Source organism: Rattus norvegicus, chromosome 2 (genome assembly GCF_021556685.1).
Source record: "Rattus norvegicus strain SHRSP/BbbUtx chromosome 2, alternate assembly SHRSP_T2T, whole genome shotgun sequence".
Lineage (NCBI taxonomy): Eukaryota > Metazoa > Chordata > Mammalia > Rodentia > Muridae > Rattus > Rattus norvegicus.
The window spans coordinates 144,881,758-144,906,118 of record NC_141535.1 but is presented as its reverse complement, the minus strand read 5'-3'; the positions used below and the strand labels follow the sequence as shown (position 1 = coordinate 144,906,118).

Sequence of the window (24,361 nt, the reverse complement as noted above, 5' to 3'; positions counted from 1 at the left end):
AGTTTTAAAATGCAGAGCTGGAGTGTGGACTTTAGAATCCATAGACTTACATTTATTTTACCCTCTGTATGTGTTTTCATTGGACATTTAGTAGCTTCAATATTTCATTTGTCAGCTTTGCATTTTGTTTCACAAAACCAGTGAGCTCGTGCTCTCTCTCTCTCTCTCTCTCTCTCTCTCTCTCTCTCTCACACACACACACACACACACACACACACACACACACACACACACACACACACACATACTCCATGTCAGAATTGCTGCAGCTACTCTGACTCTTTGCAGCTCTATATGAATTATAGGGTTGCTTTATTTACCCCTCAGAAGAAAGTGACTGTAATTTTGATGGGGTTTTCACTGAACCATCAGTTTAATGATTCTTTTGATCTTGAGTGAAACAAAGGAAGCTTTGTTCCAACCCTAAGAAGACATACTTTTAGCCCTTTCTAATCCAGTGTGATATTTTTCATATATAGGGTTTAATACTTGAGATAAGTTCCTTCGGTATTGAGCTTGTTGATTTATTATTATAAGGGACACCAAACCTTTTCTTTTATCTGTAAAGATAATCACATGACTTTGTCTTTGATGGTGTTACATTAAGTTTATTGATTTCCAAATGTTAAACCATCCCAGCATTTCTGGGATTAACCTGAATTGATCATGTTCTATGACCATGTTGAAATGCAGGATTAAGTTTACTTGTATTTTACTGAGAAAATTTTCATTTGCGCTCATCATGGGTATGGGTTTGATATATTTTTTATCGTTGTGTTTTGGTTTAGAATGATGAAAATGCTACCCCTTTAAAAATATGTTGCCAGAGTTCCTGGCTTCCTATTTATACTTTAAGAAGAAATGGAAGCAATTCTTTTCATATTCATAAAAACCATCAGTACAGCTGTAAGACATGAGGATTTTTATTAGATAGAAGACATTTCACTACCACTGCAACATATCATTACTGTTTTATTTCCTGATCAGTTTTAGTAGGCCATATGCTTTCAGGAACTTGCTCAGTACTTCTCAAATCCATGTGATTTTGCCATATACTTACTCATGGTACTTTTAAAATAATCTTTTGTGTTTCTGTAGCATTAGGGTTCTCCAGAGGGACAGAACCAGTAGAATAAATATACTGAACGGGAATACCATTGGCTTACACAAGGTCTGGGGAGTCCAACAATGGTTGTCTTCACATTGGAAATGCCGAGAGCCAGTCGGTGGCTGCACTGTCCCTGAAGCTAAGTGTCAGTAACCCTAGTCCAGCACTAAAGGCCTGGTCTTCAGTTCAGTTTGACAGACCAAGGAAGCTGACTTCTGATATCAACAAAGGCAGCTGCAGCAGAGTAGATGAGCTCGCCAACAAGAAACAGGGGAATTAGGTCAAAGGGCTTCAACACTCTTGCTTTGGACCTTCTTTGTTTTTCTCTTCTTTCTATCAATAACTTATTCCATCTTTGTAGGCATACCATTTTATGATATGGGTATGCCATAGTTTAATACGCTTTGTTAATATGTAATTATTTTGCAAAGAAACAGGATTTACTGCAATACGTCCATGCATGCACAGAGAACATACAAATCCTATGCTTCTACGTTTCTATCCCCATCTCTCCCTCCCCTGCCAAGTTTTCAGTCCTTAATAATGACACCATTACTTTAGAATGGGTTTGTTGTTTCCATACAGAGAGAAAAAGTGATACATATCAACTATTTCACTTAACAGTGTCCTCTAGTTCTATCCTTTTTTCTACAAATGATAGTATTTCATTCTCATTATATTTAAATAATATTCCATTGCGATACGACACCATGTTTCCTTTATCCATTTTCTTGTTAGGGGTCACTTAGGCTGGTTTGTTTTTCACCTTAGCAAGAACAAATGACACATAAACAGAAACATGCAGATATCTCTTTTGTGTGCTGACTTCATCCCCTTTGCATATAAAAGCCAAAGTGGCATCACTAGATCAGATCTATTTTTAGCCTTCCAAGGGATCTCCATAGTGCTTTCCACAGCCTGAACTAATTTATATTCCAAACCAACAGTGTGCGACTCCTTTCACTTTGTATCTTTGTCAGCATATTTTAAAAATTTATTTATTAATTTTTTGGTAATAGTCATTCTAATTGGGGGAAAGACGGCATTTAATTGTAGCTTTGATAACCATGATGACATGCTGCTGCTGCTGCTGCTGCTGCTGCTGCTGCTGCTGCTGCTGCTGCTGCTGCTGCTGCTGCTGCTGCTGCTGCTGCTGCTGCTGCTACTAGAAGACACTGTCCACATTTAGGGTGTGTCTTTTCAATTCAGTGAATCAACAAAACCTCTCCAGTCATGCTCAGATCGTAACCTAGACAACCTAGATGAGCCCTCATAGGTTTGCCTAGAGACTTTTGCCTTGAGTGATTCTAGATCCTGTCAAGTTACAATATTAACTATTGTAAGTAGTTATAATGTTTCCGTTTTGATTTATGTGACTGTCCTCTTTTTTATTAATCTATGTAAAGGTTTTGGGATGGTATTTATCCCTTTTTTAAGCCCACAGATTTCATTGCCCTTTAGTAAATTTTGTTTTAGTTTTCATTTTTTATTGTTACTTTTCCTTTCATTTGCTTTTTATTTTTAATTTTTTTGGTTTTTTGTTTCCCTAGGTAGTTGAGGATCCTGTGTTTGAAACTTTTTTAAGTTGCATGTATTGCTATAATTTTTTCTCAATACTGACTTTGTTGTATCACACAGATTTTCATAGTCTGCTGCAATTTTAATGTTCTTAAAATTCTCCTTTAAGTTTTCAATTACCCTCTGCTCATTTAGTAGCATGCTATTTACAATTTACATATATAAATATATACACATATATATTGAACATTGATATTTCTACTACCATTGCATTGAACTTCTTTAGATCTAATATTATAGCTAACAATATATAGAATATCTAGTAATATTACATATATTATATGTCCAGGTGGTACCATTATACCTGTTCTATCACCTTTGTCCTAGTTTTTTATTGTTGCTGTGACAAACACTATGACCAAAAACAATTTAGGGTAAGAGAGGGCTTATTTCAGCTTACAGGTTAGAGTCCATCATTGAGAGAACTCGGGGTTGGAACTCAAGGCAGATTCAAGGAAGGAACTTGAAGCAGGAACGTGGAGCCTTGCTGCTTGCTTGCTTGCTCACTGGATCATGTTCTGCTAGATTTCTTACACAGGTCAGACCCAAATGCTTAGGGATGGTGCCAACTAGGGATTGTGTCAATCAACACAATCTTCCACAGACATACTCACAGGCCAATGTAGTGTGTAAAAATCCATCAATTGACACTCTCAGTTAATTTTAGGCCATGAGAAGTTGACAGCTGAAGCAAAAACAGTCTTGTCAAACTGATGTTTTGTTTCTCTTTGACATTTTTCACTTCAAGGCTACTTTAAAGTTCCCAGCCCCCTCCTAAGCAGATAAACCTTTTCTTATGCCACTGTTCTTCAAGTGTTGGTTAATGGAGGATGTTATATATTGCAACATTGTTAGATCAGATTTGAGGTGTGTCACTTTAAATCAGTTTTGTTTTTTAAGAAGGTTGCCTCGTTACCAGTATCATTAACATTAACCACGGACTTGAATCAGAAGCAGGGGTTTTGATAAGGATTCTGTGCTCTTAGAGGTAGTTGTGATGCACACTAAAATTTGAGTCTTGGTCCCAAACTTAATGGCTCAGAGGCAACCTGAGAATTTTTCTAAGCATTGAGGTCAGTGGCCCTGACCAGCTCTACTGAATCTGCATCTCTGTTAAGAGAACCCAAGTAATATGTAAATCTGGTCCCATATAATGCTAACACATTGTTTAAGAGAGGGACTGTCAAGGACCAACATTTAGGCCCTTAGTGTTTACTACACATAACCATCATGCCAGAAGCCCAATGCCTCAGCCAACCCCACATCACTTCTCAGACACTCCAGTCTTGAAGTATGAGCTCCAAGTATGTCAGTCTACACAAGCTGAGAATTTTTAGTCATGCAGACAAGTTTGAGAATAAAAGGTTTTAGAACACATTAGAAGATATTACTAACAGGTGACAGTGTGGCCCCACACAGGCTTTCCTGAGACTTCAACCAAGCTCAATCTGAAGATTTCCTCTAGAGTGGGAGAAATACTTGGAGATCAAACAAACAAAATCTGTATGAAGTACTTGGTTGTTCTCTTCATTTGTGTGTACATTATCATAATCTTACCTTGGTTTCTTTCCAGAAAAATTCCTTCCATGATTGAGATAAATAAAAGGCACGCCCTTCCTCATATGATTATTCTCTATATAGTACTCTGTATCTGAAAATGACTTGAGGCTGCTCACATGGGTTTCAGTTATGCTCTGAGAAGTCCCGGGACGGCCAGATGGCGGTGAAGGTGCTTGCTGCTGTCCTGGCCTGCACACTCTTAATCTCTTCAGTCGACATTAGCTTTCAAAAAATGTGTTCATCAGGAAGTTTGGGGGCTGATGCTCCACAACTGATGGGAGCAGGTGCAGATGCCCAGATGCTAGGCAGAGCCAGATGGACCTCACAGAGTGGAGGAGGAAGGATTGTAGGGGCAGAGGTGTTCATGACACCAGGAGAACATGGCCCACAGAGTCAAAGAAGCAGGGCTCATAGAGGCTCGCAGAAACTGAGGCAACAAACATAGACCCTTTACAGGTCTGGACTAGTTCCTCTGTGTATACGTTATGTCTGTGTAGCCTGGTGTTCTTGGGGGGCTTCCAAAAGTGGGAGTAGGATGGAGGTGTCTCTGACTCTTTTACATGCACTCAGGAACCAAGGTGATATGAGGATTTGTGCCTAGTCTCACTGTATTTTATTAGGCCATGTTCGTGGCACTTGCTACACACACACACACACACACACACACACACACACACACACACACACACAGTGGAAGGAGGGCTGGGAGGGAGGAAGAGGATGTCTAACACTATAGATGGATGGATAACAATGTAGACTGATAAATAGTTTCATTTATTTACCTCATGTCAAACGGGTAAAACACACAGGTGCTCTTGAGTGTATGTTCTTAGCACTAAAGCAAGGCTCTGCCACCTGGTGGTCAAATGTGGCAATTACAGGCAATGCAGAGCAGTCCACAGTGCCCAAGCCAATGACTTTACAGAGGCTCAGACAGCTTCTAATGCGTCCTAGACTGGTGTCCTCTGTAGACAGGACAGAGTGTTTCTAGTTAAGTAACTTAAAAGTTGCTTCATTGATACATTTAAAAAGTATCATCAGGCATTAATTTAGCACGTAACTATGAGTTATTTTTCTTCATTAGCAGAAAGTGTTATTTTTGTGGATCTATTTGATATATATATAATGCTTTAAGCATCCTTCTCACCAGTGAGATGTTTTTCAAAATTGCATGAATAAGATTTGATTGCAGGCCACTTGGAAAATAATACTGCCTTCAGCAAATTATGCTTTGTGACTAAGCTTTTTTAGGCAAATGGCTTAGATAACAGTAAGTGACTTAACATGTACAGTCGTGCCAGTCGTCTCTTAGTAAGGCTGGAGGGGAAGAAACATCATATAAATAAGGCCACTTCTACACAGTATAGTATTCTGTGGATGTGTACAAACTGGTGACCATGCTTATAGTCTTTTCATGTGTTTGTATGTTCATGTTGGGGTGTGCATGTGTGGTGGCCAGAGATAAACAAACACTGCGGTCTTCCACAACCACTTCCCACCTATTATGAGCGTCTCTCACTAAACCTAGAGATCACCTCTTCAGCGACCCTGGCTGTCTAGCAAGCTCCAGCCATGCTGGGGCTACAGATGTGCACCACCATGCCTAACTCCGCACTCCAGTGTGGGCACTGGAGATCCAAATTCAGGTCTGAAAACTGTGCCATAGGCAGCTTCCTCACGGAATCATCTCCTAAGCCCCACTTTCAGTCTCCCACTGCTTTCTCACGTTTGTCTCTTCTCTCCTTAGAATGGGCAGCCGAATCCACGTCTACCCAAATGGATCCTTGGTGGTTGGGTCAGTGACGGAAAAAGACGCTGGTGACTACTTATGTGTGGCAAGAAACAAAATGGGAGATGACCTGGTCCTGATGCATGTCCGCCTGAGATTGACACCTGCCAAAATTGAACAGAAGCAGTATTTTAAGAAGCAAGTGCTCCATGGGAAAGATTTCCAAGTTGACTGCAAGGCTTCTGGCTCCCCTGTGCCTGAGGTATCCTGGAGTTTGCCTGATGGGACAGTGCTCAACAATGTAGCCCAAGCTGATGACAGTGGCTATAGGACCAAGAGGTACACCCTTTTCCACAATGGAACCTTGTATTTCAACAACGTTGGGATGGCAGAGGAAGGAGATTATATCTGCTCTGCCCAGAACACCTTAGGGAAAGATGAGATGAAAGTCCACCTAACAGTTCTAACAGCCATCCCACGGATAAGGCAAAGCTACAAGACCACCATGAGGCTCAGGGCTGGAGACACAGCTGTCCTTGACTGCGAGGTCACTGGGGAACCGAAGCCCAATGTATTTTGGTTGCTGCCTTCCAACAATGTCATTTCATTCTCCAATGACAGGTTCACATTTCATGCCAATAGAACTTTGTCCATCCATAAAGTGAAACCACTTGACTCTGGGGACTATGTGTGCGTAGCTCAGAATCCTAGTGGGGATGACACTAAGACATACAAACTGGACATTGTCTCTAAACCTCCATTAATCAATGGCCTGTATGCAAACAAGACTGTTATTAAAGCCACAGCCATTCGGCACTCCAAAAAATACTTTGACTGCAGAGCAGATGGGATCCCATCTTCCCAGGTCACGTGGATTATGCCAGGCAATATTTTCCTCCCAGCTCCATACTTTGGAAGCAGAGTCACGGTCCATCCAAATGGAACCTTGGAGATGAGGAACATCCGGCTTTCTGACTCTGCGGACTTCACCTGTGTGGTTCGGAGCGAGGGAGGAGAGAGTGTGTTGGTAGTGCAGTTAGAAGTCCTGGAAATGCTGAGAAGACCAACATTCAGAAACCCATTCAACGAAAAAGTCATCGCCCAAGCTGGCAAGCCCGTAGCACTGAACTGCTCTGTGGATGGGAACCCCCCACCTGAAATTACCTGGATCTTACCTGACGGCACACAGTTTGCTAACAGACCACACAATTCCCCGTATCTGATGGCAGGCAATGGCTCTCTCATCCTTTACAAAGCAACTCGGAACAAGTCAGGGAAGTATCGCTGTGCAGCCAGGAATAAGGTTGGCTACATCGAGAAACTCATCCTGTTAGAGATTGGGCAGAAGCCAGTCATTCTGACATACGAACCAGGGATGGTGAAGAGCGTCAGTGGGGAACCGTTATCACTGCATTGTGTGTCTGATGGGATCCCCAAGCCAAATGTCAAGTGGACTACACCGGGTGGCCATGTAATCGACAGGCCTCAAGTGGATGGAAAATACATACTGCATGAAAATGGCACGCTGGTCATCAAAGCAACAACAGCTCACGACCAAGGAAATTATATCTGTAGGGCTCAAAACAGTGTTGGCCAGGCAGTTATTAGCGTGTCAGTGATGGTTGTGGCCTACCCTCCCCGAATCATAAACTACCTACCCAGGAACATGCTCAGGAGGACAGGGGAAGCCATGCAGCTCCACTGTGTGGCCTTGGGAATCCCCAAGCCAAAAGTCACCTGGGAGACGCCAAGACACTCCCTGCTCTCAAAAGCAACAGCAAGAAAACCCCATAGAAGTGAGATGCTTCACCCACAAGGTACGCTGGTCATTCAGAATCTCCAAACCTCGGATTCCGGAGTCTATAAGTGCAGAGCTCAGAACCTACTTGGGACTGATTACGCAACAACTTACATCCAGGTACTCTGACAGGAAGGGGGAGACTAAAATTCAACAGAAGTCCACATCCACAGGGTTTATTTTTTGGAAGAAGTTTAATCAAAGGCAGCCATAGGCATGTAAATGAGTCTGAATACATTTACAGTATTAAATTTACAATGGACATGCGATGAGACTTGTAAATGAAAGCATTGTGAACTGAAACCGAGTCTCTGTGGATCTCAAAGCAAACTCTTAACTTAAGGCACTTTGATTTTGCCAACAAATAATAACAAACATTAAGAGAAAAAAATGATCCACTACGAAATAACAAACGGCTAATGCACCTGAATTCTCAGTAAAAAGACCTTTCTCTCGCTAACAGTTGCCAGCTGCCTCGTGTCTGTTTCCTACCAATGTCACAAACATCGCACACAGGGTGAATGGAGTCAACGGGAAAGATTAAGTTTGCGGTCTGTGTAAATCTCAATGTACAAATATTCTGTCACTGGTTTATAAACATTTTGATAAAACCTACAGAAAACGAGCACGGAACTGTTTTGATTATGATCATTAGCATACCATTTGTTCACACTGGAAGCTCCCATTGCTTTAATACCTGCGTTCAAACCAAAACAAAGCAGGTGCGGGCTAGCTCTTCTATGTATGCAGGGCCGCCTGATGCTCGCACACCGGGAAGTGCAGAAAGCGGATCTCACATTGGTCCACACCTCCTGTCCTGAAATGCTTTACAGGCACAGTGAAATTTCTTTACAACTTTCAAACCTAACTCAGGCACCCAAGGTCTGGAGCCATTCTTAAGACTTTCTAAGGGGGAATCCCTCCAAGAGTCTGGATGATAGCTTCTATATAATGAAGTTTCACTGCATTTAAATTTTGAATGTTTTTTTTTATAATTCACCGTACTTATATTACATGTCTAATTCAACCCAAATATATGTGGGGTATCATATGATTTACCCCTTTTATTCTAAAGGCTGGGAATTTTCTAGAATAAGTCCTCTGGCTTCTGTCCAAATTTTATCTATTTATAGATGGTAAGAACCTTGTAAATAAAAAAGCAAGAGACATTCAGTTAGCTCAGAACACTAAGACCAAGAGCTTTGGTAGGTTGGGCCAATAATTTGGGACTTGACTTCACGGTGTCTCCGTAATGCCTACTTTCTTTTGGCCCCTACCTCAGACATAAGCTGACTACAGTTAGCTGTGGTACTGAAGAAGGGTACAGAAAACAAGAAAGGCCACCCTCTAAGGAATCAGCTCCATGAGATTTCAAGGTTTGGTCTTTAATTTTCCTATCTGCAACCCACCCAGCAAATGACAAGGTTCTGCTATAGAGCTTTTCCTCAGGTCAACTTTAATGCCAACCACATACATTTGCTATGAAAGGAGAAAAAAAAAACTCTCAAAATGCAGAATTAAGTGGCAGTAAATATAATAACTAACTAAATTTAAAATTCCAGTCGCTTTCCTGGTAACACATAGGGAAAAACAGCTCTAGGTTTCCCCTCGTCCCCTACAGCATCTCAGAGCTCGAGGGGCTTAACATGATTTACCTTCCTCATCTTAATAGACAGAATAAACAATGACCAAGGGACAGCCATAGCCTTCATGTGCAAAATAATTAATAAATTAACTTCTGCAAAGGGTAAAGTGCATACAAATGCTATGCCGTTCTAACGCTCATTCTGCTGTTTGCAACACTGAGCTACAAAAAAATACAAGGTTCAAACCGAAACTGGAGGTCTAACCATCAACAACCATTGACTAAAGACCAGAGAGGACAGGATATGACCTGCTCACTGGGCACAACACTCACACTTCAGTGGTTTTTCTAATGCAGTCCTATGGTATATTACCTTGGGGGAAAATAGCTCCGTGAATTTTAAGACTGACTCTGGAGAGGAAATCAAAGCAGACGTATGGGGCCACTGAAATGTCCTGCACTGTCTGAGAGCAGATAGAACGTGAACTCAGTGGAAAGAACGGTCTTTAATGTTTGGCAAAGTCTTTTTCCAGCCCAGAGTAAACACAAAACAAGCAGGCTGGAGGGGTATATTTCACAGTGTACAAAGCAGTTCACGTGATGCCGCCATGGCAACGAAAGCAAACATGTATCTGAGGTCATTTGAATGAGTAAAACTTTGCAATGGGTAACTCACCTAGGAAGATATAAATTATTTATATAATGATCTGCGAAAGAAATCATCGGAAGTCGTACTAGCTACGTTTTAAAAAAGTAGTTCTACGGGGTTTGCTCTTCATAGACAATCTATTCACAGTATGCTTGACTACATTACGGTGAAATCATATGGCAAAAAGAAAGTGAACCCAACAAAGGACAGGGAAAGGTCCCTGCGTGTCTTAAAATGCCCTGCAATTTTCACATTCAAAATTGTATGCATCTAATTCTAAAAAAATATTATACGGAATACTCTTAAGTTACACAAACTGATAATAATTTACTGTATTTTTTTCACTCTAATAGGAGCAAATTACCACATACTTGAACAAAGTTAAAATAGTTACTATTTCTTTATAATAAATTTGATGTATAATTTACTTTACTTGTGCTTTTCTTGCACCGGTTTATAAATACAGTAGAAGCAATACACAACCAAGACTGACACACCAACATTAATAATTAAATCCAAAACTGTGAATACTTACCATACAAAATTAACAGCAAGTACAGCTTTGATGACTACCAGAACCCTCTGGCCTGTGGGGCCAGGCTCTCTGGAAACCATGTCCAGTCTGAGCACTGTGGAATCTAAGGCCAGCTGTGAGATTTCACTTTTTTTGTTTCTCAAGTTGGCATGAGGTTCTAAAGAACCTAAACTGGGCAGTTATTTTATTTATTTATTTTTTTTTTTTTACCAAAACTGGCAGTAAGTGAATGGGCTGATTCCACCGTGGTTCTTCTGGCCTCCAGTGGTTATGCGGTGTATATTGTCTTCATGAAGAATCTGGTTAAAGGTTTTGCCACTGCGAACGCATCTGAGTGCAGCTGCTTCTAAGAGGCTCCCGCAGCTCTCAGGGAGGCTCTTGCAGAAGCCCTGAAGGAGCGAAAGTACTGAGCAAACCACCTGGTTCAGCACCTTTGGACCACAACAAAAGCGAAGCAAAGTCCTTCATAAACGTGAGCAGAGTTTATAAAGTGCTTATGAAATGATCAACATTTCAAATTAAAGTGATGCTAATGAACGTTCACCCCGCTGCCACAGTTGAGCGAAAAGCGAATGTGTCCACTCCCGAGAGACCTGCCACATCTTCCCAATCAGTAGTTTGGTCCACCACGGGTTAAAAAAAATCATTAATGAATACATAAATATTTAAACCTACCATAATTCATTCTTTATGTAAATATGAGATAAAAAAGCACCAGTTTCAGAAGGTCTGCTACCGCACTATCCGGATTATGACCTACATCTTAAAACCTACTTTAAATATGATAAAAACCAAACCATGACTCCTTTACTTATTTAAATACCTCTGCATGAAATGTAGCATAAAATATAGGAAAACATAAATAAACCAAAGACCAATGGAGACGTCTTATGGTGACTAGTAAATTTGCTTTTCTGCTTTTCAGTGCAAACACAACCTTCGTGTCTTCTCTCTCTGATTCAAAAGTGTGAAGGATGTGCACAGGGAGTTACTCCTTGCTGTGGCTGATTACCTAAGAGGAAAGCAAAAGTAGGAGTTACAGATATGCTGCACACGAGACCTTCCTTCTCTCGTAGCCCTCTCAGTAAAAGCCTCAGGTATGGGAGAACAGACCAACTGGCTACACCCCAGTGTCAATAACCATGTAATGAGACCAAATGGACTCTGTGGAGAGGCCAAGTCTGCGTGAGAGTCTCACAGCTGCCACTGCAGTGCCTTGGGATTAGAGAAATTAACTCAAGGCGTCCAGGGGCTGTGCTGTGGACAGCAGAGACGTGTGGTACAGGAGTTCTCAGTACTGACTCACAAACTCTATGAGGCACATCTCTGCAGAAAGTTGAACTCTAAAATACCATTGCATTTCACTGTTTTAATCACAGATTATTTAGTAGAGAACACCTACTAAACGGTAGCTAGGGGAAATTTGATTTTACTTCATGCAACCAAAATTAAGTGAGGCTACATGAAAACGTACACATATATTTCAGGTTTGGAGATGGAAGAAAAATCTTGTGTATGTATTCATTCAACATGGTGATGCGTTACATAAAGACACAGACAAGTATACAAAGTATGCTACAGACCAAAAAAATAAAATAAAATAAAGAAAAGTTAAGATATTAAGTATGACCCGCAGAGACATGAAGAAGTGTGGCGGGGGGTGGAGGGGCAACTCTGTCAAGAGACCAAACATGCAAAGCAGGCATGCGAAAAGCCACCCCTCAGCCACCAACAGATGCCATATCACTGTTTCAACATGCAGCGGACTTCACTCTGTAACTCAGAAACACTGAATCTGGAAGCCAAGGGAAAACGTGTCTCCTTCTGCTGCACAGATGGGGAAACGTGACCCAGTCAATAATGGCCACACTGGCAAAGAAGTCAGGTCGCGTGACTCCAGCCACCGTGTTTTGCAACACAGGGTACTCACTCCCATTTCTAAAATGACTCTGTCCTGAGATTCTGGCATAGGGGTGACCTAAGTCAGGGGCCTGGGATGAATCTCCCCTTAAACACTTCTAGCTTTAAAAAACAGGACCTGGGCACGGAGTTGCAGTCAAGTGGTAGAACACATGTCTGGCACACAGGAAGTCTTGGGTTCTATCCTCAGCACCATAAAATAAAACCAGGAAAAGGGAGTTGGGCCTGCTTTGGGAAACTCACATAAAGCAATAGGAAAATATTGCATTTAAGGGGGAAAAAATGTGCTTTGTCCAGGTGAAGAAAAAAATAAGCACCACACTAATCAAACTGAGACAAAATAAAATACCTTGGATCAAGCCAAACGTTAAAAAAAGTATGTATGTATGCACGTATGCAAGCATATGTGCATGTATGCATGTATGTAACTATGCATGCATGTATGTATGCATGTATTATGTATGTGACAAAAGTAGGGAAATAAAAGAGGAGTGGACAGCAGAGGTCTAGGAAGGGTTTAATGGAGGGTATCTGACAGCTGGGACAGAAGAAAGCAAAGGAGGAAAGTGATGTAATCCCATTTCAATTAAAAACATATTTTAAAATGCTTCAGAGAACACCGTGATTTTGGAAGAGCCTCCACTATGCCGGGCTTGCTGCTGCTGGTTTCCAGGGCTCCCCTGGCTCCATGAGAGACAGGTACTTACTAGAAAGCTGCTTCTGGAGCTGTCGCACCAGGGCGGCTGTCTGTTGCTGTTGCTGGGTCTGTTGCAAGCCTTGCCTCGGGAACTGTAATTGCAACAAGGGGAAGGATGAAGTCAGCCACTTGTGCTCCACAAGGCACAGGCTGCACCTTGGGGCTGGCTAATGCACTTTCACAGGCTCAGTCTGGATACGTTTGGTTTTGTCTACAGTACACCTGGCAAACAGTGCTTCACATAGGTACTTGTTTGGCCTTTATCTCTAGAGTTTCCAGGAAGCAGTCCTCAGTACAGAGGTAGCCTGCTCATTCAAAGACCGCTGCCACCTCTGAGAAGACGAATGCTCTCTGCTGTGAAGATCTGTCCAATGCCAACAGACCCCAGGGGCTGAACAGAACCTGTGAGACAGAGCATGTGCTTGTGTAACATCTGGCCCATGACCTCCACCTGACAGCCATAGCAGGGTGAACTGAACCAGACACCAAGGACTCTCATATTGTAAGGAGTTTTTTCCTAGCACTGTGTGAAGGAAACTGGAAGGACAAAAAGTAACTCGTGCACCTGTTCCTTCCGTCAAGCTCGCACAAGAAACTGCGGCTGATGTTGGAGGGCGTGGGGGGTGGGGAGAGAGACTGATCAGTGTCTTTTGATTAGAGTCCAGTCACACTGGGTCACTTCCCAACTGCATGTGTCACACTGCCTCTCTTTCTTTTTTTCCTTCTTTACCTCCCGGTTGTCTTCTTGCAGCCTAGAAACAACTAGGATGCTCTGACACAAGACCCACTCAGTCAGACATGAAGAACTGGTTGTTTCCTGTTTACCCCAGTCTGTGCCATCCACCTGTATGGAGCACAGTAACCAGGCTGCCCAACACCCTAGAGAGTGCCCCAAGAGACAGAAGAGTAGGAGCTGAACCAGGCTGGGAAGGAGCATGGTAAAGGTGCTTTCTTCATTTTGCTAGCTTCTTCCACAGTGGCTCTCTGCCAGTCAAGTGCATCCAAGGCAGGAGAGCCTGGGCTCTTCCATCAGATAACCTGGCGATATCCACCTCACCTCTTCTACCTCCGCTAGGCTTAGAGGTCTGTGCTATGCCTGTGATGTATCTGTATTGCTTGTCCTGAATCTGCCTCACATCTCTGAGGAGTTTTTAATAAGGCAATTCTCAATATGAATACAACATGATTCTGTCTTCCTTGGAGAGCCTCATTATGACTGAAAGCTGCCCAGGGTTGTTAAGTCGTATAAGAAATACAAATACAGAATGCACAGCTAAATGTGAACTTCAGACAAGTAATGAGTAATTTTTATTTTACTAATATTTACTATTTCATGTGATAAGTACTGAATTTAGTCCAAGTAATCCAACGGAAGGTTTGAGGTATCACTTTTGCTAAATGCTTGCCTGAAATTCAAATTTAACAGAAAATTCTAATTTAGACAGCATTGCCAAGATGACTCTTACATGTACAGCGACACGCAAAGACAATAAGCCATTTCCAATACCAACCCTCTCCTCATACAGTTCTGGGAAAACAGAACAACAATCCTTCCTTTGGGTGGGACCTCTAGGAAGGTACGAGCTTTCTTTGTAATTCAACTGTCCCAGTGCTTAGAATCCTATTTAACAAGCCTTCCTACGTGCTGTGCACCATCATGGGCATTATTAGATACACATTCCCACACTTAATTCTGATGTGGGAATGATGGTGTTAAGTCTGTCCAAAACTTTTGGGACAGGTGCTTTCATGTCTAGTGTATGTGAACACAGAGTTTAGTGTGTTAACTTTCATCTTGTTATGTAGGGCTGTACCCTTCTCCACACATACTGTATTTCTGCAAACGAGCATCCATACAGCCCCCTTAGAGAGAATGCACAGAGAGAGCTGGATGCCCCTTCTCCTCGGCTTTTGCTGTTTACTCTTGTATTTTCAGAGGTGTGTGACTTAAGGCTAAGGACACAAAGGACTGTGAACCTTTAGTGACAATATTCTCATAATACAGATAAGAGCTGTGTCACTTGGCTTCTGAATCCTCAGGGCATTCGTAAAACTTCCTCAATTTCTCATAACAGAACATGAATTGCTTGAGAAAGACCAGCGTGACACCTTTGTCTGTGGCTGCTGGCCAAAAGCCACAGCCGTTATTAACTAATGCTGCTACTGTGTGTGTTTTTTGAAAGGCAACATGGGATATAACAGAACCTTCCCCTCAAGGACCAGTGTATTTTAAGTCACCTAATTAAGACAGCATAAGACGCAAAGAGAAGACTTAGTCGCACGGTGTGGATGTTATCGTCTTAAATGCTGGAAGGAGCTTCGAACTACATCTATCAAACGGAGTCAACAGTAATTTAAACACGTAAACCGTTAAAGGAGTATAAGTCAAGAACTACACCCATGACAATGCTTGAGACACCACCTTGAGACCCAGGAAGGGCAGAGGCTAACCTTAGCTGTCCTTTCTTCACAGAAGACAAATGGTGCGGGCATGCACACTAAGTTGTCACCACACTTAACTGATGGTTGTAGGCTTCTCTTTAATCTTTCAGAATCATCTTACAGAAAGAAAGGCTTCCATAGAACATCCGAAAGAAGTGACAATTTTGGACGCAAGGCAGTTTTGACCTTAAAAACACTTTATTACAGCAATTAGCTTGGCCATGGGTATTGGCTGTCACTGTCTACCATGTCCCAAGTGATGCCACCAACTAAAGGAGCCTGACAAAGGAACAGCCGAAAGGCAACAGATCAAACACCGCCTCTCACAGCGGCTTACACTGAAGCTGTCCATCATGGGCTCCGTACATGTCTCTATCTTTGGATCTCTGTTAAGGCTTCCACTGTTATCGCTGAAAATAGAAAAGCCAAAGTCCTAAATCCCAGTCCCTCAGCCTGTGACCTCACTTGGAGACAGAGCCTTGCTAGAGGTAGCCAAGTCAACGTGAGCTCATTGTAATGGAATCTAACACAAGAATGGTGCTCTCATAAAAAGAGAGACGTGGGTACTTGAGTGCAAACGCCATGTGAAGGTGAAATAGAGCTCAGATACCAAAGGCAGGCAGTGCACAGTGAGAAACTGAAGCAGAGGCTCTCCCATCAGCAAGCAGAGGGAACCACCGTTGCTGAATCCTGGTCTTTCACTTCCAGTTTCCAGAACAGAGAGGGAGGGGGAAAAATCCCATTTTTAAGCCATCTAAATCCATGTATCTAACTAACAAATGAATACAACTTCTGAAGCTCTTCAACTAAAGAGGTCCAGCCACCACGTGCTACTTCCCATGTCCAACATGGCCATTCAGCCCTTTCCAATGATTCTCAGTCCTCTGCTGGCAAAGACCACGCTTGGTACTTCCATGGCGTGACCCCTTACAGGGTGCCGGCCTCTACTGAGTATAGCGCGTACTGAACTGAAGTCCCCTGTAACCGTCAGCACACAGGGAGTGGCAGGCCGGGAGGGTGGTATGGCGACAGCAACAACCACAACCCCAGAGGGTCCGAGCTCACCTCTCCTCAGCAGCCGGCTCCCACCCTCTTCCCCAAAGACAGGAACTGAAGGGGAGAGCCGGCCCGAAACAAGAGTTGGATCTGCTAGAGATGTCTGCTATGAATAGAAGCCAAGGTGTGTTTAAAAAAAAAAATAGTGAACCTCAGTGAACGTAATCAAAAAAGGAATTGTGAAATATTTTCCTTAAAACTGCTGAGGCATTGTGCCCTTGATATTGACAGATGCAGTGAGTTGAAAATATTTTTATATTTGATTTCTATGATGAGACAACAAAAAGGAGGTATAGAATACATATCAAAACACCTTTGACTGCACGATCTGTGAAACTGGTAACAGTCCAAACTTTTAACAGAAGAGGAATGGTTCAGTAACTGAGAAACACGACTACATCATGATAATAATTTAAGAATATGTTATACCCAGGTGTGGTGGCACACATCTTTAATCCCAGTACTGGGGAGGCAGAGGCAGGCGCATCTCTGAGTTAGAGGCCTGCCTGAACTAGAGAGTGGATTCCAGGACAGCCAGAGTGGCAGGGAAGAACCCTGTCTCCAAGTGGGAAGTGAAGAGATAGCTTAGTTGTTAAAGACTAGGATCACAACTGATCGATAGGTAGACAGACACACAGACAGAAATAGATGGTAATTATAAATTTATAGGTAGCATAGGTAGACAAGTGTACTAGATAAAGTATACCTAAGAAAGAATTATGAGGATGTAAACATCAGTACTGACCACTCCTATAATTTCTAACCTGAACACGTAGATTTAAACCCTGTACACATCCCAACCCATCCCGAGCCTTACATACTCATGCCATCTTGTCCCTGGGCTAGAACTCCTGCTTGGATTATTTACGACAGAATGCTCCCTATTGAAACAACACTGTGTTTCTCAGTGACAACTGAAAGCCTTCTGTTAAACAGAAAAATAAAATAATAAAATAAAAAGCTCATTATATATTTTTATTAAATTTACTATTAATAAATAAAGACTTTTATTTCCCTTAAATTATTTTGTCATGAGCATAATGAGAAAAAAAAATGTTATCTTCCAAGCACTGAATCACTTCCTCAATCCTTGGGATGGGAGTACAGTAGGCCAGTAGGGTGAAACACAGTCTATCACCAGTATTGCCTCAGAAGTCAGTATCACACTGCCTGTTCTTTATACACAACAACTCGGTTAAGTGTTCACAGAACTGTAATAGCAGCATAAAAATGTCAAGCTCCCTTTGATGAGCTATGCTCTAATGCTAGTGGGTCAATGACTGCACAACTCCGTCACTGCTCTAAACTACAACAGGGAGGTTTCGAGGAAAAATTTCTCCAGACCTATAAATACAGTTTAGTAACTAACAGAATTCAGTTTCTTTGTTTTTCCTACCCAAAATCACAAACACATCTAAGGCATTTTGTTCTGCCATTCATCAGGAATTCTGCAGCACAAGCTATGCACAAAGCTGATGTTACGCCTTCAGCAAGTCTATTATTTCTCACATACGGTGGTTTGAATGCGAACGGTCTCCATAGGCTAATATGCTAGAGTGCTAGGTTCCTAGTTGGTGTGTCATTGCGGGTTCACTTTAAGACTACACATACATACATACATAAATACATACATAAATACATACACAGTAGCTTGATCATACCCAATCCTCACTTTCACACTGCAACTTTCCTACAGGTTCCCCAATATATTTCCCTCTTAACTCATGTCTTTGCTTTATAATTTTAATTCAACTAACTAAAATTAATAAATCCAAATGAATCTAAAAAAAAAAAAAAAGACTTCAAAAGCCCAGTTTCTGCCTCTGGTCTACAGATGCGATCGCTCAGCTACAATGTTACTACCATGCCTGCCTGCCTGCCTGCTGCCACACTCCCCACCGTGATGATCATGGACTCACCCTCAGAGTCCCCAGTGTAATGCTTTCTTTTATAAGTTGCCCAACTCATGGCATCTCTTCACGGCAACAGAAAAGTAAACAAGACATCATTTATCACTATTACATATGAAATGAAATACGATTTAGTAACAGGTAGAGGAAAATCCCTGACCCGACCCCTAAAATAAGCTTAATGTAGAAGGCAGAGGTTAACATTAAGAGTATCCTCTGCAGACTCTCAGTGAACCCGCAGCTCACCCAGGCTTTGCCGACGGGTCCATGCACTCTGGTCATCCTGCTGTTTCCACCTGCCCAGTGCTGGAGTTATAGGCAATGACACATTTTAATCTGGCAGTTACATATTTGTGTGACCGAATCTTTAAATTTTTCCTTATGAGAAACAATCCAGATTAAATATGAATAACTATAAATAATCAAAATATAGGGACTTTTATTATTTGTGAGGAACATAGCATGCAGTATTTCATTTAATTACACATCTGAATCGAAAGTTTAAAAGGCTTAAAATATGCTATAATTGTCAGGTATTCAATAATAATTATAGTCTTACATTTAAAGTTTGCATTTTTCCTAAAAGGGTATTATTGTACAAGCATTTCCTCATTAGCAATTACTACATACAAGTTGCCATTTTCAAATTTCTGGGTCCTCACACTTAACAGTAAAGGACTCATGTAGCTCCCCATCACTAGAAAAGTGTAACTATGCGATAGTTACTTCCATTAGGAACACAGTACTGCTGGTAACAACAGCGCTACATACAGCATGGGTATCTTTGTTTTACATAAGCAAGGAGTTAGGATTTTTCCAGTCAGCATCAAATGTTTCAAACACTCAACAGGACCTATCTGCATAGATTTTTGGTTCTCTGATAAAACACCTTTAGAATACCTGGTTGTGTATAGAAAGAAAACATGGAGACTAGTGTTAAGTTATTTTGTCTACTCAATAGACATGTTTTAATTGTTATAGTTTGGAGACCAAACCCAGAGTCCTGTATGGGCTAGGCCCCCTCCCACTGAGCTATATCTTCAGACTGGGGAAAATTTTTTTAGAAAGATTTATTTATTGTTATGTATTTGTATTTATGTATTTATTTTAACATTCTATCTGTATATATACCTGCAGACCAGAAGAGGGCATCAGATCCCATTACAGATGGTTGTGAGTTACCAGGAATTGAACTCAGACTCTCTGGAAGAGCAGGCAGTGAAGTAGTTAACACAGAGCCATCTTTCCAGCCCTGATTTTGATGATTTTTAAATCAGCAAATTTCATCTAACTACTGCTATGTAACAACAGATACTCAGTAAAGTTGGAAAACGACTTTAAGCTCTTCCTAGTAACGACAAGTTTTTAAATCAAGGGTCAAGTGGTAGGTTTCACTTTTAAGATATACTTCCCAACCTGGAGAGGTAGCTCACTGTTAAGAGCAAACACTGCTCTTCCACATGACCTGAATTTGGCTCCCAGCATCCAAGTTACTTAGGCAGCTCACAACTATTTAACTCCAGTTCCAGCGGATTCAATGCCTTTGCTGGTCTCTGGATACACTACATTCACAAGCACAAACTGATACTCAGACACACACATATACAAGTAATTAAAACTGAAATGAAATCTTAAAAAAAAATCACACCTTCCTTTGTATTTGAAACACAACAAAGACAAACAACAATGGGGAAGCTTTTCCTGTGAGTCCAATACCGGGCAATAAAAACAAGACAACAGCATTTGAAAGTAAGCATTTTTCTCCTGCTACAGTAGAGACAGAAAGAGACAGCCAATGACAACACTGGACGGTGAGAATCTAATGAGCGACAGGACAGATTGGATGAAACCGTTTCCTTACACTGTTACTTTAGAAGGAGCAGTTGGTGGCTTTATGATCGAAATCTGCCAGACACCATTTCCACAGGAATTACGAATACTCTTGTGATGCAGGTACAGGAGACAGCTCTTCAAAATATCAACTGCTTGGTGTCATGCTTAAGTGGTGAATCAGCTCAGTAACATTTAAAAACTAAATAAATAACCCACCATTACTAATTGTTGCAAGTTCTGTGCTGGTAAAGCAGACATGGAGGCTAAACAGTAATACACCAGAGGCAGGAACATGCATGGCAGAAATGATTCTGAATGACCACTGCCATAATCAAAAAAAAAAAACAAAACCATGTATACATCATAGTATTACATCCGTGTCCAATGTCCTGACTTCGGCTTTCATGCTTGTGGGTTTGTCCATTTTACCACGCCGTGATCCGCTGACCCAGGGCCTCACTCATGCTAGCAAGCCCTTTACTAACTGAACTACATCCCCAGCCATGGCACATGGCTATAGCTTCCTGGATGTGAAGATCAGGAAAAACTAAGCTGGAACTGAGGGAGGAGGGTGAATCAAAGAACAAATGTGGCCTCGTGGGACTTAGTGAGCACAGGAGAAGGAGTTAGGGAAAAGTCTTTGTACCGTTCTTGAAACTTTTCTGTTGGTTTGAAACTAGGGAAGGAAGGGAAGGAGGGGGGAGGGAGAGAGGGAGGGAGGGAAGGAAAGGGAGGGAGGGAGGGAGGGAGGGAGGGAGGGAGGGAGGGAGGGAGGGAGGGAGGGAACAAATTGGAACACTGGGCAGGTGAGCAATATTCCAGCTGAAAGTCTTTTTTTACAGCATTTCTTAAAAACTCATCCCAGCCAACATTAAGCTCCTGACAAAGAAGCAAGTTGCATTCTGCCTCTACTTAAGAAAAAAAAAAAGGTTACATACATTGCCATAAATAGTTTATAAACAAAAAGAATCAAAACTAGAAAAGCTAGACACTTGGACCAAAAGAAAAAGGGGGTGGGGATGGGGCTCAGCTGTCCAAAGCAGTATGTTAAATATGTTAAATGTACTTGGGGACTCCCTAGCGGGGAGCCTCTACCAGGTTGGTACCACAGTAGAGGCCCGCTTAGATCCAGCCTTTAACCATGCTACTCTACTGGTTCTCCCTACTGTACTGTCCCAGCTCCGTGCTCCTTTTCTTCTGGGGAGCCGGTCTTCCAATCCTGTGCTGACAAACCTTCCAGAGGCAGTGAGTATAGCAACTACAGGTCTCGGGTGGAACTCACAAGGAACGAGCCATCGACATCGCTGAGGTTTTCAAAACATTCCTATTATGCACATGTTCCCAAATTCAATTCCAGAAGTTAAAGCAGTGGACGTAGATTGTGAACAACAGGGAAATTCTTGCAGAAAATGCTAACTGGATAAAGACTTGGTTTAATTACTAACATGCCATTTTACAAAGTACTTTCATACTCTCTGAGAATGCTATAAATATCTAAGATCATCTTAACATATACATGAAATCATTCTTCACTCTTTACAGAAAATGTCTTGATATCTTACTGATAAGGTTTTTTATCCATTGAATGCTTTACATTTTTTTTAAAAAGGAATATGGTGCAGTTTAGTGAAGTGAAAATTTTATTTCTATGTTGAAACTTATTAGTGTATGTTAATTATTAATTTTAATGGAAACAAATAGGCCAACTCCTATAAGAAGAGAGCCCTGACAGAATTCCAGGAATGGTGGTCAAGTATATTCAGACGATTTCACTCCTAAAATTCCGTGGCTATAGAGAATGCACCTGCTTTAAAGGAGAAACCCATATCCTGGTTCCAAAACGCCAGGCCTTACCAAAGGCTGTTGGGGCTGCATTGCTTGGAGACCAAGGGCCTGGCTCTGGGGCTGTGAGGGCTGCTGGGGTTGGGGGGCCTGCTGGGGCTGCTGCATCTAGAAAGAAAGAAAAAGATTAATTTAGCCCCTTAAAGTTATAGGGCTGAGACACGTCTGAACAACCTTTACTTACTAGTATACATTTTATCTATTCCTTTGAAGCAAAAATGCTCGGAATATACTCTCAAAAAAAAAATGCGTCATTAAGTGATTCTCGCATTGTCTGAACATTATATCGGGTACTTACAAAATACAGGTGGCATAGCCAACCACACAGCTAGGCTGCAGGATCTACTGGATAACTTAGTACTTCTAGGGCCATGGCGGACAAAATGAAAGAAGAGTGAATCGAGGACATGGTAAATGATGCACTTCAGAGACACAGAAAACGTAAGATGCAGAAGCCTGCAGCTGATAAAAGCACAGCCTACTGCTTTATTCTTCCCCTCTAGTGTGGGTAACTCAAGCCAGGGCCTCATGCATCCCAGGCAAGAGCTCTACTGCTGACTTCCATCTCCAGCCGTGAAAGGTATTTTAATAAGCACAAGTACACTCCAGAACAGCAGTAGAGAGCGTAAGGACTAAGCAGGCACGTCGGGGTGGTTCTTCTCTAGTATCAAGCACCTCACACTAACCATTGTGATGCTCTTACGATGAGGTGAGAGGCGGTGGCATATGTTTCTTTACAGCAGCAATATCCAAACACATTTGAATGTGATGTGCTGTCATGACGCTGCCGTGATAATGAAGGCTGCGGTGTCACAAGGTAAAGGCATCTTTAAGCTGCACTAACATCTGAAGGGATCACTGTCACCTCAGCCCACCACTGACAGACATGTCACTACGTGAAGCCTGATTGTAACCTTGCGTCCTCCATCTTAACTGTGCCAAACCTTGCTCTTCCTTCAAGTGTTTTAAGGACGCAAGCATGTTCTTCCAGGGAGCCTGCTCACACCACCCCGAACTCAAGGTCTCTTCCTTTGGAAGCCAGTGCTCACTGTCCCGGGACATCTTGTACACTTATTGTTTCGGCCTCTTTCACCTGCTCTGCCTGTCCACCCACAAGCTACCTATCTCACGCTTCTAACCAACACTAGCACCATTCCATAACTATCTTCTATTCGCAAGACCCCCTCCCCCCAGGACTCCATTTTTACCTTTTTTATAGGCTATAAACTACCCATCGAAGTTCTGCAATCAATTACTAGCATGAAACAGGAAAGCCTGTCCACACTAAATTAGCTCAAATCCATAGCTCTTCTAAGTCACAGAACAAACAGAACGTATATGAAAGGTAGGGCGGAAAAAGAAAAAAAAACAGTTTCTCTCAGGGGACTTTAGTTCCTGGTGACATGCCTAGATTTTCCTCACATGCATTTTCCCAGCTTTGTGTCCATTCTATTCCCCAAATTACTTGACCTTTTAAAGTGAAAACAACAAATCTATACTTCCAGATCTGCAACGCTTGCAGACTGGGATCCCAGCAGAGGGGCAGATGGGCATCAACATAAACCAGAAGCACTGCAATACGAAGCTACCATTCGCTTGGTTCTCTGCAAACTCTGTCAAGAGAGATGGACTCAACTTCTCAACGGCTGACACTTTCCTTTATGCCAACAGCCAATCATAAAAAGAGGATTAGTGTAATTGTTGATAATAAATAGTATTGGGGCACGGACTTACAGGGGGAAAGGTACGGGTTACCTAGTGAGGAAATGATCTATCTGCAACCTTGAATACCCTGGAAAGGCAGGAGGCAGGAAGTAAGCAACAAAGCGGGGTTCCTGGGTGATTTAGAAGTGACAGACCTCAAAACAGAGCCAGTCAAATGGTTTCCCTGAGAGAATCTCCAGACTTGTAGAACAGTGGCTAAAGAACCTATCACTCTCTGTTTTAATGGTCATGTTAGTAAAAAATATTAGAAACGACACCAGACTAGTGCCTCGCTTGAACTGTCTTACTGAACTGCTGGCTTGTCTGATGCACAGTTAGATGAGGCGCTGTCATCTTTTATTGATGACAAAGCTCAAGAGTAAATTTGTTTTGTTTTTACCACCTTGGCGATGGC

General features: G+C 42.0%; 2 protein-coding genes across 23 annotated transcripts in view; one reads left to right on the top strand and one right to left on the bottom strand.

Annotated features, from left to right (window-relative positions):
- Positions 1 to 8,398, top strand: part of Igsf10 (immunoglobulin superfamily, member 10) — a 28,897-nt gene extending 20,499 nt beyond the window's left edge. For 3 of the 4 annotated variants that reach the window (XM_087622806.1, XM_087622803.1, XM_087622797.1), the window contains one exon: positions 5,994 to 8,398. In XM_087622806.1, coding sequence (XP_087478932.1) covers positions 5,994 to 7,902 — 1,909 coding nt within the window. In that variant the 3' untranslated portion in view covers positions 7,903 to 8,398. 4 annotated transcript variants of the gene reach the window in all.
- The window catches only part of Med12l (mediator complex subunit 12L), a 315,356-nt gene continuing 298,943 nt past the window's right edge, over positions 7,949 to 24,361 (bottom strand). For all 19 annotated transcript variants that reach the window (XM_087637350.1, XM_087637380.1, XM_087637387.1 and 16 more), the window contains 3 exons: positions 22,255 to 22,350; positions 13,170 to 13,251; positions 7,949 to 11,554 (listed from right to left, as the gene is read on the bottom strand). In XM_087637350.1, the coding sequence (XP_087493476.1) occupies positions 11,502 to 11,554; positions 13,170 to 13,251; positions 22,255 to 22,350 (231 nt within the window). In that variant the 3' untranslated portion in view covers positions 7,949 to 11,501. The remainder of the gene's footprint in view (positions 11,555 to 13,169; positions 13,252 to 22,254; positions 22,351 to 24,361) is intronic.